This window comes from Nanorana parkeri, unplaced genomic scaffold (genome assembly GCF_000935625.1).
Source record: "Nanorana parkeri isolate BGI_ZX_2015 unplaced genomic scaffold, ASM93562v1 scaffold1070, whole genome shotgun sequence".
Classification (NCBI taxonomy): Eukaryota; Metazoa; Chordata; class Amphibia; order Anura; family Dicroglossidae; genus Nanorana; species Nanorana parkeri.
This window is the reverse complement of record NW_017307338.1, coordinates 163,971-177,810: the sequence shown is the minus strand read 5'-3', so window position 1 is coordinate 177,810 and position 13,840 is coordinate 163,971. Positions and strand designations below refer to the sequence as shown.

General features: G+C 39.4%; 1 protein-coding gene across 1 annotated transcript in view; it reads left to right on the top strand.

Annotated features, from left to right (window-relative positions):
* The first annotated feature begins 5,555 nt into the window (after nucleotides 1-5,555).
* Nucleotides 5,556-13,840, top strand: part of TECTA (tectorin alpha) — a 74,281-nt gene continuing 65,996 nt past the window's right edge. Inside the window, exons 1-4 of the mRNA XM_018567589.1 lie at nucleotides 5,556-5,607; nucleotides 6,239-6,372; nucleotides 9,283-9,570; nucleotides 12,215-12,352. Coding sequence (XP_018423091.1) covers nucleotides 5,556-5,607; nucleotides 6,239-6,372; nucleotides 9,283-9,570; nucleotides 12,215-12,352 — 612 coding nt within the window. The remainder of the gene's footprint in view (nucleotides 5,608-6,238; nucleotides 6,373-9,282; nucleotides 9,571-12,214; nucleotides 12,353-13,840) is intronic.

The window sequence follows — 13,840 nt, the reverse complement described above, 5'->3', positions numbered from 1 at the left end:
AAATAAAAATTAGATTGTATTATTTACAATCCAGAGACGACATCCAGAAATAGTGCGCTGATTTCATGCACCGTATTTAAGTAGGTTTACTAGGCCACATTTTCAAAAGGAGAGACACTAAGCAGTTGTTAATGAAGAAATCAACATTAGAGTGTATTAAGTCCAATACATGCCGCACAATAAATGGGGTTTCCACCAAAAATTAAACTTAATTCATTCTGGACCAGTTTATTACACACAGATCCAAATCCCTACACCAATCTCAGCCTCTTGTGCGTTTCACCCATTGGGCTTAATCATAGTTCTCTATGATTTCTATGATTAATCCCAATGGGGGAAATGCATGAAAGTCTAAGGATCATGTAGGGATTTGGATCTGTGTGTAATAGGTTGCTCCAGAATTAAATAAATAAATTATATTTGGTGGAAACCCCGTGGAGTGTTGCATGTATTGGACTTAGTGATTTGGAAGGGTGGCACGTTTTCGGCCTGCACCTGGGATGCAGTCATGTTGAACCCGATGTCTGCGCTATGAGTGGTCTGTGTTTGTTTTGGATTACAATATACGTACTCCATACACATTATCTAAGCACATTTACTAGGTGGCATTTTGTAAAGGAGACAAACCAGGCAGCTTTTAATCCAAAATCAGTATTAGAGTGTAATATTTCACAGAGAAAGCCAGCAAACTATTGTGCTGACTCCATACACAGTATTTAAAGTAGTATTAAACCCTAATTAAAAAAAAAATCCTGATCAAAGCTTTTACCAGGCTGCAGTTTCACAGGTAGACAACAAGCAGGTTTATAATGAAGAAAGATTTAAAAGAGAACTGAAGCCAAACTTTTTTGTCTTTAGTTCTCTTTTGGGTAACAGGAGTACATTTACTAATGTACTCCTGTAACCCAAAATCAGAAAATAGAGGGTTAATGCCCGCTATATGCCCGCTATATGCTGACACTGCAGAGCCATGTTGCAGCTGGGAAAGATCCCGACAATATTTGTCTGGATTCACCCCGCGGTCTAATTGACAGCTGGCTCTGTCTCTCTAGAGCTAGATCTAGAGCCAGCTGTGCCCACCCCCTCCCTTGTCTGTCCCTCCAGTGAGCACTGGAGGAATAGAGGTAGAATCCCCCCAGGGAACAGTGACTGACCGACACTGCTCTTTACAGGTAAAAAGCTGTGAGCTGAGCAATCAGCGGTTTGCGATCACTTAGTTCTTGAGCTTTACTATTGGGAAAAGTACATTTCACCCAATAGCTCTCCTTTAACAAATAAAACCTGAAATATTGTACGGACTCCGTACACAGTATGAGAGCAGCTTTTAGTAGGCTGCAGTTTCACAGAGATAAACCATGCAGGTTGTATTTGGGAAATCTAGCTTGAAGTGAATTTTAAAGAAAACAAAATGGTATCGATTCAATGCATGAAAGCCACATTTTTAAAGGGAGAGACCAGACAAATTTTATAATTTAAAAAAAATTACTTTGCCACCTACAGCCAATCTTCCAGTCCACAGTGTCCAGTCCTCACTTCGAACAGTGAATCATATGGTTTATGCACTTCTTTAATTTGCAGATGCAGAGCCTGCTTGCCCCCTAGTAGCTGCACGTGCAAAACCTCTGCCTCTCCAATTAGGTCTGCTAGAAATTATGAACACAGGAGTTTGCCTAACTTTATTGGCAAGTATCTCATAAAAAAAATGTTAGCTAAAAAAACAAGAAAACACCCAAACAATCAAGTGCCGAGGGGCCATGTTGCAGTCACACACACACATGTAGCTAACCACAGTGTAATTCACAGTAGTGTAGCACAATACAGCACAGACAACTAAGGAAGGGGCTATATATACACTGTGTAGCACACTGTGACAGCAGCATTCTTTGATCCAACCATTGCCATCAGAATGTGACAACAGTGGTCTCAGATCCCACTGCTGTCACCCAAATGTGGCATATGCACTATCAGCCTCACCCTGCAGAGAGATTTTCAAGCTTGTGAGACAATCTAAGTGCCAGCAGACTGGGAAAGATTATCACTGGCTATCCGATAGAGGATCACCTGCAGTCACAAGGCTCAAAGTGTAAATTTCCATACTTCTTTGTGTTTCATGCTTCATCAAAGCCAACATTTCAGGGCCACGCAACGTCCCTTTATCAGGGCGACATAGTACCCTTCACAGAGGCAAGGATTCTTTAATTTCTATTTACAGAAGAGATAATACAAAAACAGACAATAAGCAATATTAAAATAGATGGGATAGAAGGGAAAAGAACTTGACAAATTTCACTTAGTCTTTGGTTTCAGCAAAGAGTCCAATTAGCTGGGGAGTAGGGCCAATTTGATGTATTAGAGTAATTGTCAGTCATGAATGACCCTTGAAGGGTTATTAAACCCTCTGTTTTTTTTGCATATATTTACTGCTAGCAAGCAGTAGATATCTGCAAAAAAAACTTACCTGTGTCTTCCCCGTACGCTCCCGTACGAAAATCTGAAATATCTTGGGCAGCCGCAAAGGATCTTGGGGCGGGCGCACGCACAGTTCAGATTTTCGGCCGGGAGACGAGGAGAGACACAAGGTAAGTCTATGGACAGCGTGCACCCGCATGCAGACACCGTGGGATAGGAAGTGCTAGCAAGCACAGAGGAGTCAGCGCTGGATCGGAGACCCGCAGCAGCGCTGGAGAGAAATGTGTATTATACTTCCTTATTGCCAGTTACACAAACTATATCTCCTGTATATTTCTACATGACAAGGTTTACAATCTGACAACCAGCATATTATTGCCAATAGCAGCAGCTTTTTGATTGACCCTTTATGGGGTGTCCTGGGTGAACCCTCACCCAGTTAGAAGAGTTGAGGGGTGTGATGTAAGAGTGATGAAAAATGTTATTATACTTCCTTATTGCCAGTTATGCAAAATATATCTGTTTTTATAGATGACAAGGTTTTACAATCAGTCAGTCAACATATTATTGCACAAAATTAAATCACAATTTGACAGAGGCCAAACGTGGCAAAAATCCCATGCATATCTTGCCTAGGGAGATCCTGTATTATCATTCTGCTCCCAGTAATATAGGCGTTTTTGGTATCCACCTGATTGGCATCTTCTTATACATCAGTGTATTTTGGTGCTATGAATATTAAAACTTCATAGCACTAGCTATGGATTGTGAATGGATTTTGCTTCTGGTAGTTAAAAAAGACATACCAGCACGTGTACTTGCTTTAAACCATTCTATAGGCTGCTTTACAACTATTTACAATAAGGCTGCATTAAGAGTCTCCAGCTTAATTGAATTGTATGACTATTAGCAGGCTCTGGCTTAAGGGACACCCTGCTAATTTGATTTAATTAACCTGGACTTTTGTCCTGTCATATATACTGTTAATGTTTTAATGGGATTTATGATGGCTGTACTTTGTGTTTTTTTAATGATGTTTCAATCTAGTCTGTTGCTTGGTCACCTTTCCCTCAAAGACATAAGATTTTAATCTGATTGTTTTGTCGCTTAGTTGTGAACTAATGTAGAGTAATGAAGTAGACATTGCATTCAGCATGACTTCCATATATATTCCACTCAGTTTGGTGTTTTCAAAACTCATTATCATCACACTCACCACACTGAAATGCATTGTAATGTGGCACTATGCAATACTGGGAGGACTCTTTCAGCAGAAGTGTATAGTTTAGCAGCAACTGTCTCTCCCAGCAAAGATTTATATTAGATTTCTCGCCTTCTGCCTGAACTCCCCAACACACATGGACTGCCTAAGTATATGACTGACTCTAAATAAAGCAGTTTTCAGTAAAAGTACTGTATAGCGGTAGGATAGCAGCAACTATCTCTCTACAAAATAAATAATAATATAATTAGATTCCCCATTGTGTGTGTATGTGACTGACGATATATATCACTTTTTAGCAGCAGTTACTATCTCTCCCTTCAAATACTCTGTGATCTTTCCTGCTTATTTCAATTTTCCTCCAACACTGAGTGTATATGTGACCAAACATAAATATAGTAGTTTTCAGTAGCAGCAACTATCTGTCCCTGCAAACACTCTGCGATTTGTCTCTATTTGCTTATTGTGTTCTCCAATGCACACTGACAAGAGTTTTTTGGGAACCCTGACTTTTATGGGAGGGGTTGGAGAATAGGAAAACACTCATGCTTGGCCCTTCCAAGCTGCCTGAGCACAATTCAGAAGCCAGGAAGTGCATTATTGGTAATTGTTGCTATAGACATGAACAACCGCATTCATTTGCCATTTTCTCGAACCAAGAACAACTTGGGTTTTTAGTTTAACTCATGGTCGACCCAAACTCGAAGCTCATTCCTACCTGTGGATCCTGCCAGTAGATCCTTTATTTTTCCATTTTCTCAAACAAGGTGACAATGCTGTTTCTTCTGCAGTAAAATTCACACAGCAGTATTGTCATCCTGTGGACAGGGTAGTCTTAGATTGACATCTAGAGTTGAGTTATAATTTGTTCATTGCTTGTCTAAAACTACATAACACGTTTAAAGGGGTTAGAGCAACAGTTTTTATTTTTATTTTTGAAAAAAGAAGTTACCTTATCAAAAAAATCTGATCATTAAAAGAACCTTGAGCAGTTTATATGGTGTGTCCCAATCCCCTCTGCATGTAAATGAAGATAAAAATATAGGCATGTGAAATAAAAAAGGAATTCAGATACTGAATACTTTCATTACAGTTTAACCTCATATAGTATTTTTCCATTATTGTGGGTTTATAACATTATTTATACACTACAGGTATTTATATAGCACCCACAATTTATGCAGCACTTAACATAGTGCACATTCACATCAGTCCCTGGAGGAAACCCACACAAGCACAGGGAGAACATGCAAACCCCTTGCAGATAGTGACCTAGCCGGGATTCTAGTCCAGCACTGCAAGGCAGAAGTGCTAACCACTACGCCACTGTTCATATAGTTTTATACTGTTATTCACAGTTGTTGCTCAAAAACACGGAATTGTTAATAACTCTATAGTATAGTCTTTTATTTTACTGAAACCTACAATAAACAAAGACAAAAACAATAGTAAATCCCTGAATGAAAAAAAATAATGATAATAATAATTCCATAGATCACTGAGTACAGGATGCTGGAATAGTACATGATATCATCTTTATATGTTGAACTGAATCTTACTTATACAGTGTGGTGGTTTGGAATAGTGTGCTATCCTGACTACAGTACAATTGGAAAGCATTCCCCAAAGGTCTTTAAATGTCAGCCTTAAACGAAACCGTTGTCCATTGTCACTACTATTCATTTAACAAAACAAGCACCTTCCAGCTATAACAGGGAACACGAGAAACATAATATAGCTGATATTTAACCTTTGCGGCTATAATGGCCTGTGTGTGCTGCTGGGCTTACATGCCATAAACTAATGACCTAGCAGTGATGACAATAGAAAAGGGACATGAAACAAATTACTGTATACTGTATGTACAGTATATTAACTGATCAGTTTTGATAGCTCTTCACTAACTATATTTTATTGCTACAGAATGAATTATTCTTCTCTGCTTGGACTGTGGTCTGCACTCTGCTTATTACAAGGTATGTAAGAGGAATATTCAAACTTGAACTTATTGAACCTATTGAACCTATGTTAAAATGTTTACTAGTGAAACATTTAGCCCGCATAACATAAACTAAAGTTAAAGACAAATAATATAAACATACAGTTTTTTGTATATAAAAGGGGTACCTGGGCATGTGACTGCATTGGTCATATGGCAGTAGAAAGGCATCATGGCACACTCACAAACCAGCATGTAAAACAACTTGTCTCACCACTAAGGATAATAACAGAGGTTTGGATACACGTCTTCTGCAGAGGATGTGAAAGCCGCACTGCCGCGCCAAGGCACCTCTTATAGTGCGGTCCTAACTCTAAACTATGAGAGTCTCCATCTTGGAGCACATGGGGGATGAAGTCATATGGTCTCTGTAAACACTGAGGATCTTGGAGGACTGGTCAAAAGACTTTTCAGACAGGGCAGACAAATTGGCCATTGTCAATGCTTTGGCATTATTCTGACTGGGTGGTATAGCATCAGAGGTGCCAGTGAAGGTTTCAACAATAAACCAAGTATAGGAACATCTTTATTTATCCAGCTGGATATTATGTAATTATGCATTGATGACTTTTTCTACATGTTTATATCAATATATGTTTTTTTTACAGCACAATCAAAGACAATTTTGTACCCATTTTGGCAGAATGACACAAAAACTCCCAAAGTGGATGATGGAAGTTCATCTGAAATTAAGCTTTCTGTTCCTTTTGTATTCTTTGGAGTTCCATACAAAGCACTTTATGTAAGTGATTTAATGGTAGTAACGTTTTTCCTAAAACTGCATTTCAGAAAGTAATTTAGTGATGAATACTGTATGACACCAACCCTATAAAGTTTGTGTAATCAATTTTGTCTAAAGATAAAAAAAACTACAAGATCTCACCAGGGGGATTTCAATATAATGCATTACTCCAGGATGAAAGAGTTTCTACCTCTTCAGAAATAAGTGAATATAATGTTAAAACATATGACTTCTGTTTTGTAAGTTCATGGAACAACATGCTCATTTTATATTTAAATATATTTATACGGGAAAAGGTTACAAGAAAATGACAGTGTATTGTTACAGGTACTCAAATGGCATATAATTATGGTACAAGATTCAAAGATCGGTATACATAAAAGCAATGGGTCCAGAACTTATGTGCTTAAAAGCATCATTATTGGTGGAGGAGTGGAGCTTTACAAAATGTCATATTCAACAGTAAGGGCCTGTTCACATGACGTCCGTTTTATGTGCTGACCTGATCCATACGCTCCTGCACTAAAAATGCATCCCAATGTAATGTGTTTTATGGGCTACAGTTCTCACGTGCGCAGTCCGTTCAGGTTACGACAGAAAAAATACTGCATGTCACATTTTGTACGGTCAGGAAACGCAAAACGTGGCAACAAATTTTTTTTTTTTACTGGAACGCATCAAAAATGCGGCCAAAACGCGGCCAAACACATAGCACTACGTCTGCAGATCCGCACCTGATCCGGACCTCATCAGGACCTGGAAATCATGAGAACAGGCCCTAAAGCATACAGCTAAGAACTATAGGCAATGAACAGCTTAACATTCTGTAATAAAATGTTTGCTAAACATGGTATGGTCTCTAGTTTTGGAGCATAAGGCAGGTAAATAGATAGGTGTGAACAATGAGACAGATGTCCAAGGGGATATGTGTAGTAGGGTAGAGGAGAAACATCTTACTGCGACCAGATGTAGGTGAACTTGGGAGTTGTATTGTTGATCTCAGCGGTTTAGTCTTCCATCCATCCGATCTCCAAAATGCTAGCAGGTAAGTCATTTTGTGTTGGTGCAAGTTCTGATCTCCAATGCAGTGGATATTGTCTTTTTGCTTCTGTTAAGATGTGAAAGATCAATTTCCTTTCAGTTAAGGTGCATCTGAGAATGGTACACTCAACAGAAAACATATCAGGTCTAAAGAGAACTATACTCCAACCACTTGGTACAAAATGTCATGCACTAGTTTTTAATATGCATTAGTTTCAATTGATTGCCAAAAGATATGGCAGAGTGTACCATTGGAGCAATTACTTTGTCAGTACCTGTTAGGAATATAAGGGTTGTGTATGTGTAATGTGGAAGGTGTCCTGTACCAAGACATTAACATCCTGTATGTGTTCTACAAATAGTCCATTCCCACATTTGTACAAAAAGGTAAAGGAATTTTTAACTGTAGGGTTTGTTCCCATTTCCGCATATACGGATGTTGCACCTCAGCATCATCAGGAAGTTGTATAATATTTTTATATAACGAAAAGAAAAAAGCACAACGCTCTCTTAGGGATGTGGGGTGTGTGTGGATGCAGTCAATTTGGATTGCTGCTCTATGAACAGGGGGGGAGACCTGTGAACATAGAAATAAAGCAATAAGAGCGCAAATCCCGAGAGTGTGAATGGTGTAGGGACAACCCGTATCTGTGGGATGTAAATGGAAAAAATAAACAAAAAATGGGGACTTACTGTGGGTGCCAAGGATCCGGGCAAGGGGGGCCCCGATGAGGTTCTGGCGATGCAAGGAGTATTGTGTGGTGGTGTTTGGTATGTGGTGGTCTCCAGATAAAGGCTTGGGGGCGAGGCAGGACAGGTCCTAGGATTTGGCCATGATGGCTGGAATAGAAGTCATCAGGTGTGTTGGTGAACCCGGGGGTAAAATAATGGAGTGAAGAGCAGATGTGGACTGAGGGCTATGTGTGCCTAATATCACCCAATTGTCAAGCAAATAGATAATGTTCAACTTACCAGTGTATTTTTCATAATTTAGTACAAACAATTAGCAAGTCCAGCTGCAAAAAATATAAAATGCAATAACTTTGTGGGAGGAGACAGGGAAACAAACTGCTGCAAGGAAACTTCATTGCTGCAGTGTGTGTAAAATACAAAAAGTTGGGATTGGTGGGGGTTACATTTAATTAAACCTATGATATATATATATATTTTTTTTATATACACATACATACATATATATATACATACATATATGTCCATCGAGTCAACAAATCTTCAAATTCACTGATTAAAATGTGAGGACAAATTTTGTGTGGGCAGCTTTAAAAATCAAACATTAAAAATCCCAGGAATGTTCACAATAAGCTATATTTTTTAAACAGCAAATGATAACTTTGCTGCTTATTCTCTGTTGAGTGGCTCTAGGATCATTGCCAATCAATCATACACCACATTCATAGGTTTGCTGTATCCTGTCACTCTCACAGCCATTTTTTCTAGCATTCCTGGTAACATTTGGCACATACAGTATATACTTGAAATTTACCATTTGGAGGTGTGAAATAATTGTCCCTATAACTGATTTAACTATTAATGGGAGAACCACCACACTCTCCCAGTTTTGCTCATATTTGATGCACCTACCAAAAGGATATTACCATTAGTAGCCTCATTTGCATTTGCCGGCTGCATCAGGTAGAGTGGAAATCTGTAAGTTATCCAAATGTATGAGATGGATGGTTGTCATATGCAATTTAATGTTGGCTGGCAAATTTGTCTAGATGTCTAGATTCCTTTTAATAATAATACACCTAGAATAAATTGCAGTTCTATGAAGGCAAGCAGGCCTAATTTATATTTGACTTATAGCTATAGCATTATTTCTCTGACATTTCTTTATTTTTTTACTAGGTTAACAACAATGGAGTGATTTCATTTAACGTTCTTGTCAGCCAGTTTACTCCAGAAGCTTTTCCTCTAGCTGATGGTCGTGCCTTTATTGCTCCTTTTTGGGCTGATATCCACAATGGAATACGAGGGGAGATCTTCTATCGTGAAACAACAGATCCCGTAATCCTCAAAAGGGTGTCTAAAGAAATTAGGAAACATTTTAGAAATATACCATCGTTCACAGCCACATGGGTGTTCCTAGTCACATGGGACGAGGTCACATTTTATGGAGGAAGCAGCACCACTCCAGTAATGCACAACCTAATGTTTTCAATATTTAATCATAGTATATTAGGTTTTCTAGATTGTATTTTAATGTTTTGGCTGCGCAATGCTATGAATAACTTTTTTGTAAAGGCTATTATACAGGGACTCTTGAGATCATTCAAAGACAGTTTGTAGTTTGCTTTTATTCCTCCGTATAGGTCAATGAGAATGTAGGGTAAAAGCATGACAAATGCAGTGGCATGTGTTTGGTAAATGTGACAATTGCATCTCAAATGACAAACCTTCAGGTAGAACTTGACTTTAAAAAAAATGTGAACAGGCAAGCTTCTTTGGACCAATCAAGATGGCTAAAGATGTTGAACCCAAAGGAGAACTGTGGAAAGACGTCACTTCCAGCGGCGGAGTTTGTAGATGTTACATTGTTGGAGGGAAGGTAAGTATAGTTCCACTTTGTAGTAACTCTTATCACAACTCTATAAACAAAAACAAAACAATATACAGTATGTGCATTTAACATATTTTAAGCATGTTATCTAACTGTAAAAGCCTCCTTTGTGGAGACATACACAAGCTCTGAGACTGCTGCCGGGAGTTGCCATCTTGAATGTGATGTCACAGGATCTTTTTAACATAACTACAAGCTGTTAAAGATATAATGAATACGCAGGTAATGGATCAGAATGGTGTCAGCACATACATAAAGCGGCTTCTTTTCGTGCACTGATCTGTCAAAATGCCAACCATTCTGATCCATAAAAGCTTTTAACACTTACTGGAAGTCCTGTTCCTACCCTTATATATTCCTCTTAGCCTATTAATTTTTTGAGCTGCCTCACTGGACAATAGGAAAAAGTGGGCCAGCTTTAGGACTACCAGGAACTGTGAAGCTTTGCCCAATTAGAATGGCTCAGCATTCAGGCAGAGTGCAAGCTGCTGCAGGTATGTGCAGGCACCTTTCACAGTCTGCTCTTTATTCCTGCCAACATCTTATTTTTAGTGTTGAAGTGTCAGAATCATTTACATTTTTATATAAATAACAAAGGAATCAGCTATTTCATAGTCCTGTAAAGCCTAACATTTGCTCTTATGCACAAAGAAATGTAGGTTTTTTTTCATTCAGTGAGGCTAACTATCCATGTCCATCAGCACAGCAGCTTGGCCAGCACAGAGAGTAATTAGACACTCCCAGAAAAGAAGGGGGCTGTGATGTGCAAGGAGGGAGGACCTGTGCTAGGGAATTTATTCTTCAGAAGTAGTTACAATTGATAGCAAGTTCAGAGGAACATTGCAAGTAAATACAAAATAATAAATGGAAAGGAAAAACACTACATGCATTTAAAATCCTTGATTTTCCTGTGCTTTTACCTGCAGTTTTTAAGTTGGTGACAGGGTCTCTTGAAGGTAAAATGTCATATTAATTTTAATTATTTAATAAACATTTTTAAATGTAGGGTACTTTCACATAAAACCACTTTAAGTACTTGAATCTGTCATGATATCAACCTTCTATAAACCTTCCGAATGGAGGATTGTCCTTCAGCGGCATCACATCCAATACACTATATTGGACGTAATGACTCACAGGACCTTAGACTCCCGGAGCGAAGGGGGAGTGAGGCTGTAGGGAATGGTCTAGCAGCCAGCCAGGTCTGAAGTTTGGGTGAGTATTTCTATGTTATTTTAGACCCTAGACAAAAATGAGCACGTAACCCTTGCAGCGTGGGGGTAACCCCACTGCAAGGCTTAAGTTGTCTTCTTTAAAGGAGAACTATGAGGTGAGTGCTTTTCACTCACCTCATAGTTCTAGCTGACCTGTGACAATGGGACTGTCACAGGTCAGCTCAGTAGATCGGGAGGTGAGCGAATACATACCGGCGTTCGCTCACCTCTCAATCCTGTCACGGCTCTCTGCCGTGACAGGGGAGTGGCTGGATTCCCCCCTCCCTGCTCGGATCCCCCAGCGCTGACTGGCGGAACAGACGGGGGAGGGGGTGGGTACAGCTGGCTCTGCCTCTAGATAGGCAGAGCCAGCTGTCACTCACGCAGTTGGGCGGATCCAGACATAATTGTCGGGATCCGCTTCAGCTGCGGCGTCTCAGTATACCGCGAGCTACAGCTCGCGGTATACTGAGCCTAGGGTGACGGGAGGACGCTAGTTTGTGTCCTCCCGTTACCCTAAGGAGAACTATGGGGGAAAGCCTTAACCCCATAGTTCTCCTTTAAGACACTAATCTGGAACAAACATATAGATCAGGAAACTTAGAATAAAGTCAGAAATCCTAATATGCTTTTTAATTCTGTCAATGAAGTAAAGCCATGTATCAGCATTACAAGCAGGGAACTAGTGTTTTCAGAAGCAAAGGTTAAGAGGGACAACCTCCATACTTCCTACTTTAACTCTATCTCGTTCCATGGCTTATACAGCCCACATAAATCTTTACTACTCTGATAGTTTATATCTGGTATTTTAATGTCTCATCAAACAAAATGAAAGCTCCTCAAACAAGATTTAAGCTCTTGGTTTTAAATAGTTCCTTGTTAATTGTAACGTAATCATATAATCACATTGTTGTATGTCTTTTATGTTTCAATGTAACCTACCAGTCTACAAAAGATGATAAAGAATAGAGGAAAGCTTTTCACGATACTTTCATTACATTGTCAGGTGAACACATTTCAAGCTCTGCTGATTTCAGATGGGACATTAAGCTTTGCAATGTTCAATTATGCAGAGATCACATGGACCACAGGGACAGCGAGTGGAGGAGACCCTCTTACTGGGCTGGGTGGTGTCGTGGCTCAGGTAAGCAATATACTGTTGATTCATAGATATAGAGTTTATACTGCCAGTCAAATCATAACTAAATATAGCACTGGAAATGTTATTTCCTAATATTTATTTTTAACATCTGTATCTGCAATAAGTTATATTCACAAAACTATTGTTCAAAAGTATAATACAATGCAAATAGGATGCATAAGATGAATGAGAAGTTGCCAATGAATGTACTTTGGATTAACTTTTTTATGGACGATAATAAAATAAGTTTTTCCTAAATACATACAGTATATTATACAAAATATATTTATTTAGTTTTTTAAACCAATTAATTATTTTCTTTTAACAAATTCAGCTGTAAAACATTCCCATGTAACCTAAAGATCAGGAAAAAGATCTCAACAGCAATTTTTCTACCATTTTCTGTTATTAAAGGTGAACTATGAGGTGAGTGAACTACACTCATCCCCATAGTTAGAGCCGACGTGTGAATATAAAACTGTCACACGTCACTCTATTGATCGGGAAGTAAGCGAAAACACAACGTCGCTCGCTCTCTTCCCGATCATCTCCCTGCAGAGAGCGGTGACTGCCAGTCACCGCTCCCCACAGGGATTCCCCCTCCCCTCTCCGATTCGCCAGAGCTGACTGGACGGACGGACAGGGGAGGGGGCGGACATGGCTGGCTCTGCCTCTAGATACGCAGAGCCCGCTGTCAATAAGCCAGCAGGATGCATCTCGACAGTATTGTCGAGTCCCAGCTGCGGCACTCTCAACATATAGCAGACAATAGCCCACCATATACTAACGTCCTCCCGTGACCTTAAAGAGAACTATGGGAAAAAAAGTTACCCCATAGTTCTCCTTTAATATGATCCCAAAATAGTGAAATGGTGCATTGCTTGTTGTAAAAAGCACATTGTAAAAAGAATCTGGTAACAAAATGAACTGTTTGCCCTACCTAATGATGGGACGAATGATGCATGTAACTCTAATTTAAAGTGGTCCTTCACCCTTATTCTCCATGGTGCACAGTATTATTTCTTGCCCCTTATTTAACAGAGTCACATAATCTATTTTTTGTTTTTCTTAAATACCTTTTTTAAGGTTCCTGTAACTGTCCTTCCTCACTTCTCACATAGGTGAGAATGATGTAGCCCCCTGATGCCTGCAATGTCCTAGGATACTTGTTGTCACAGATCCCAGGAGGCTTCAATGCAATCTATAAAACATGGTCATCAGGGTGTCAGCTGCAAGACCCAGGAAGAGACAGCTGTCTCCCATTGATGAAAGAGGCAGTAAGCGCTGGACTGGGTGTGAGTGTCGGATTGGAATAGAACAACGCTGGATTCGCTTGGTGTGTGAGTTTGTTTATTAAGGATAAGCCAATAAAAAAGGTAAGGGGTGATTGCAAAAAAAATAAAAAAGGGGGTTGGACAGTGAACTAACTGAGACAACCCCCCCCCCCCCCTTTCCCCAAAAAAAAAAAAAGTCGCAAGGGGTTTTTTTTTT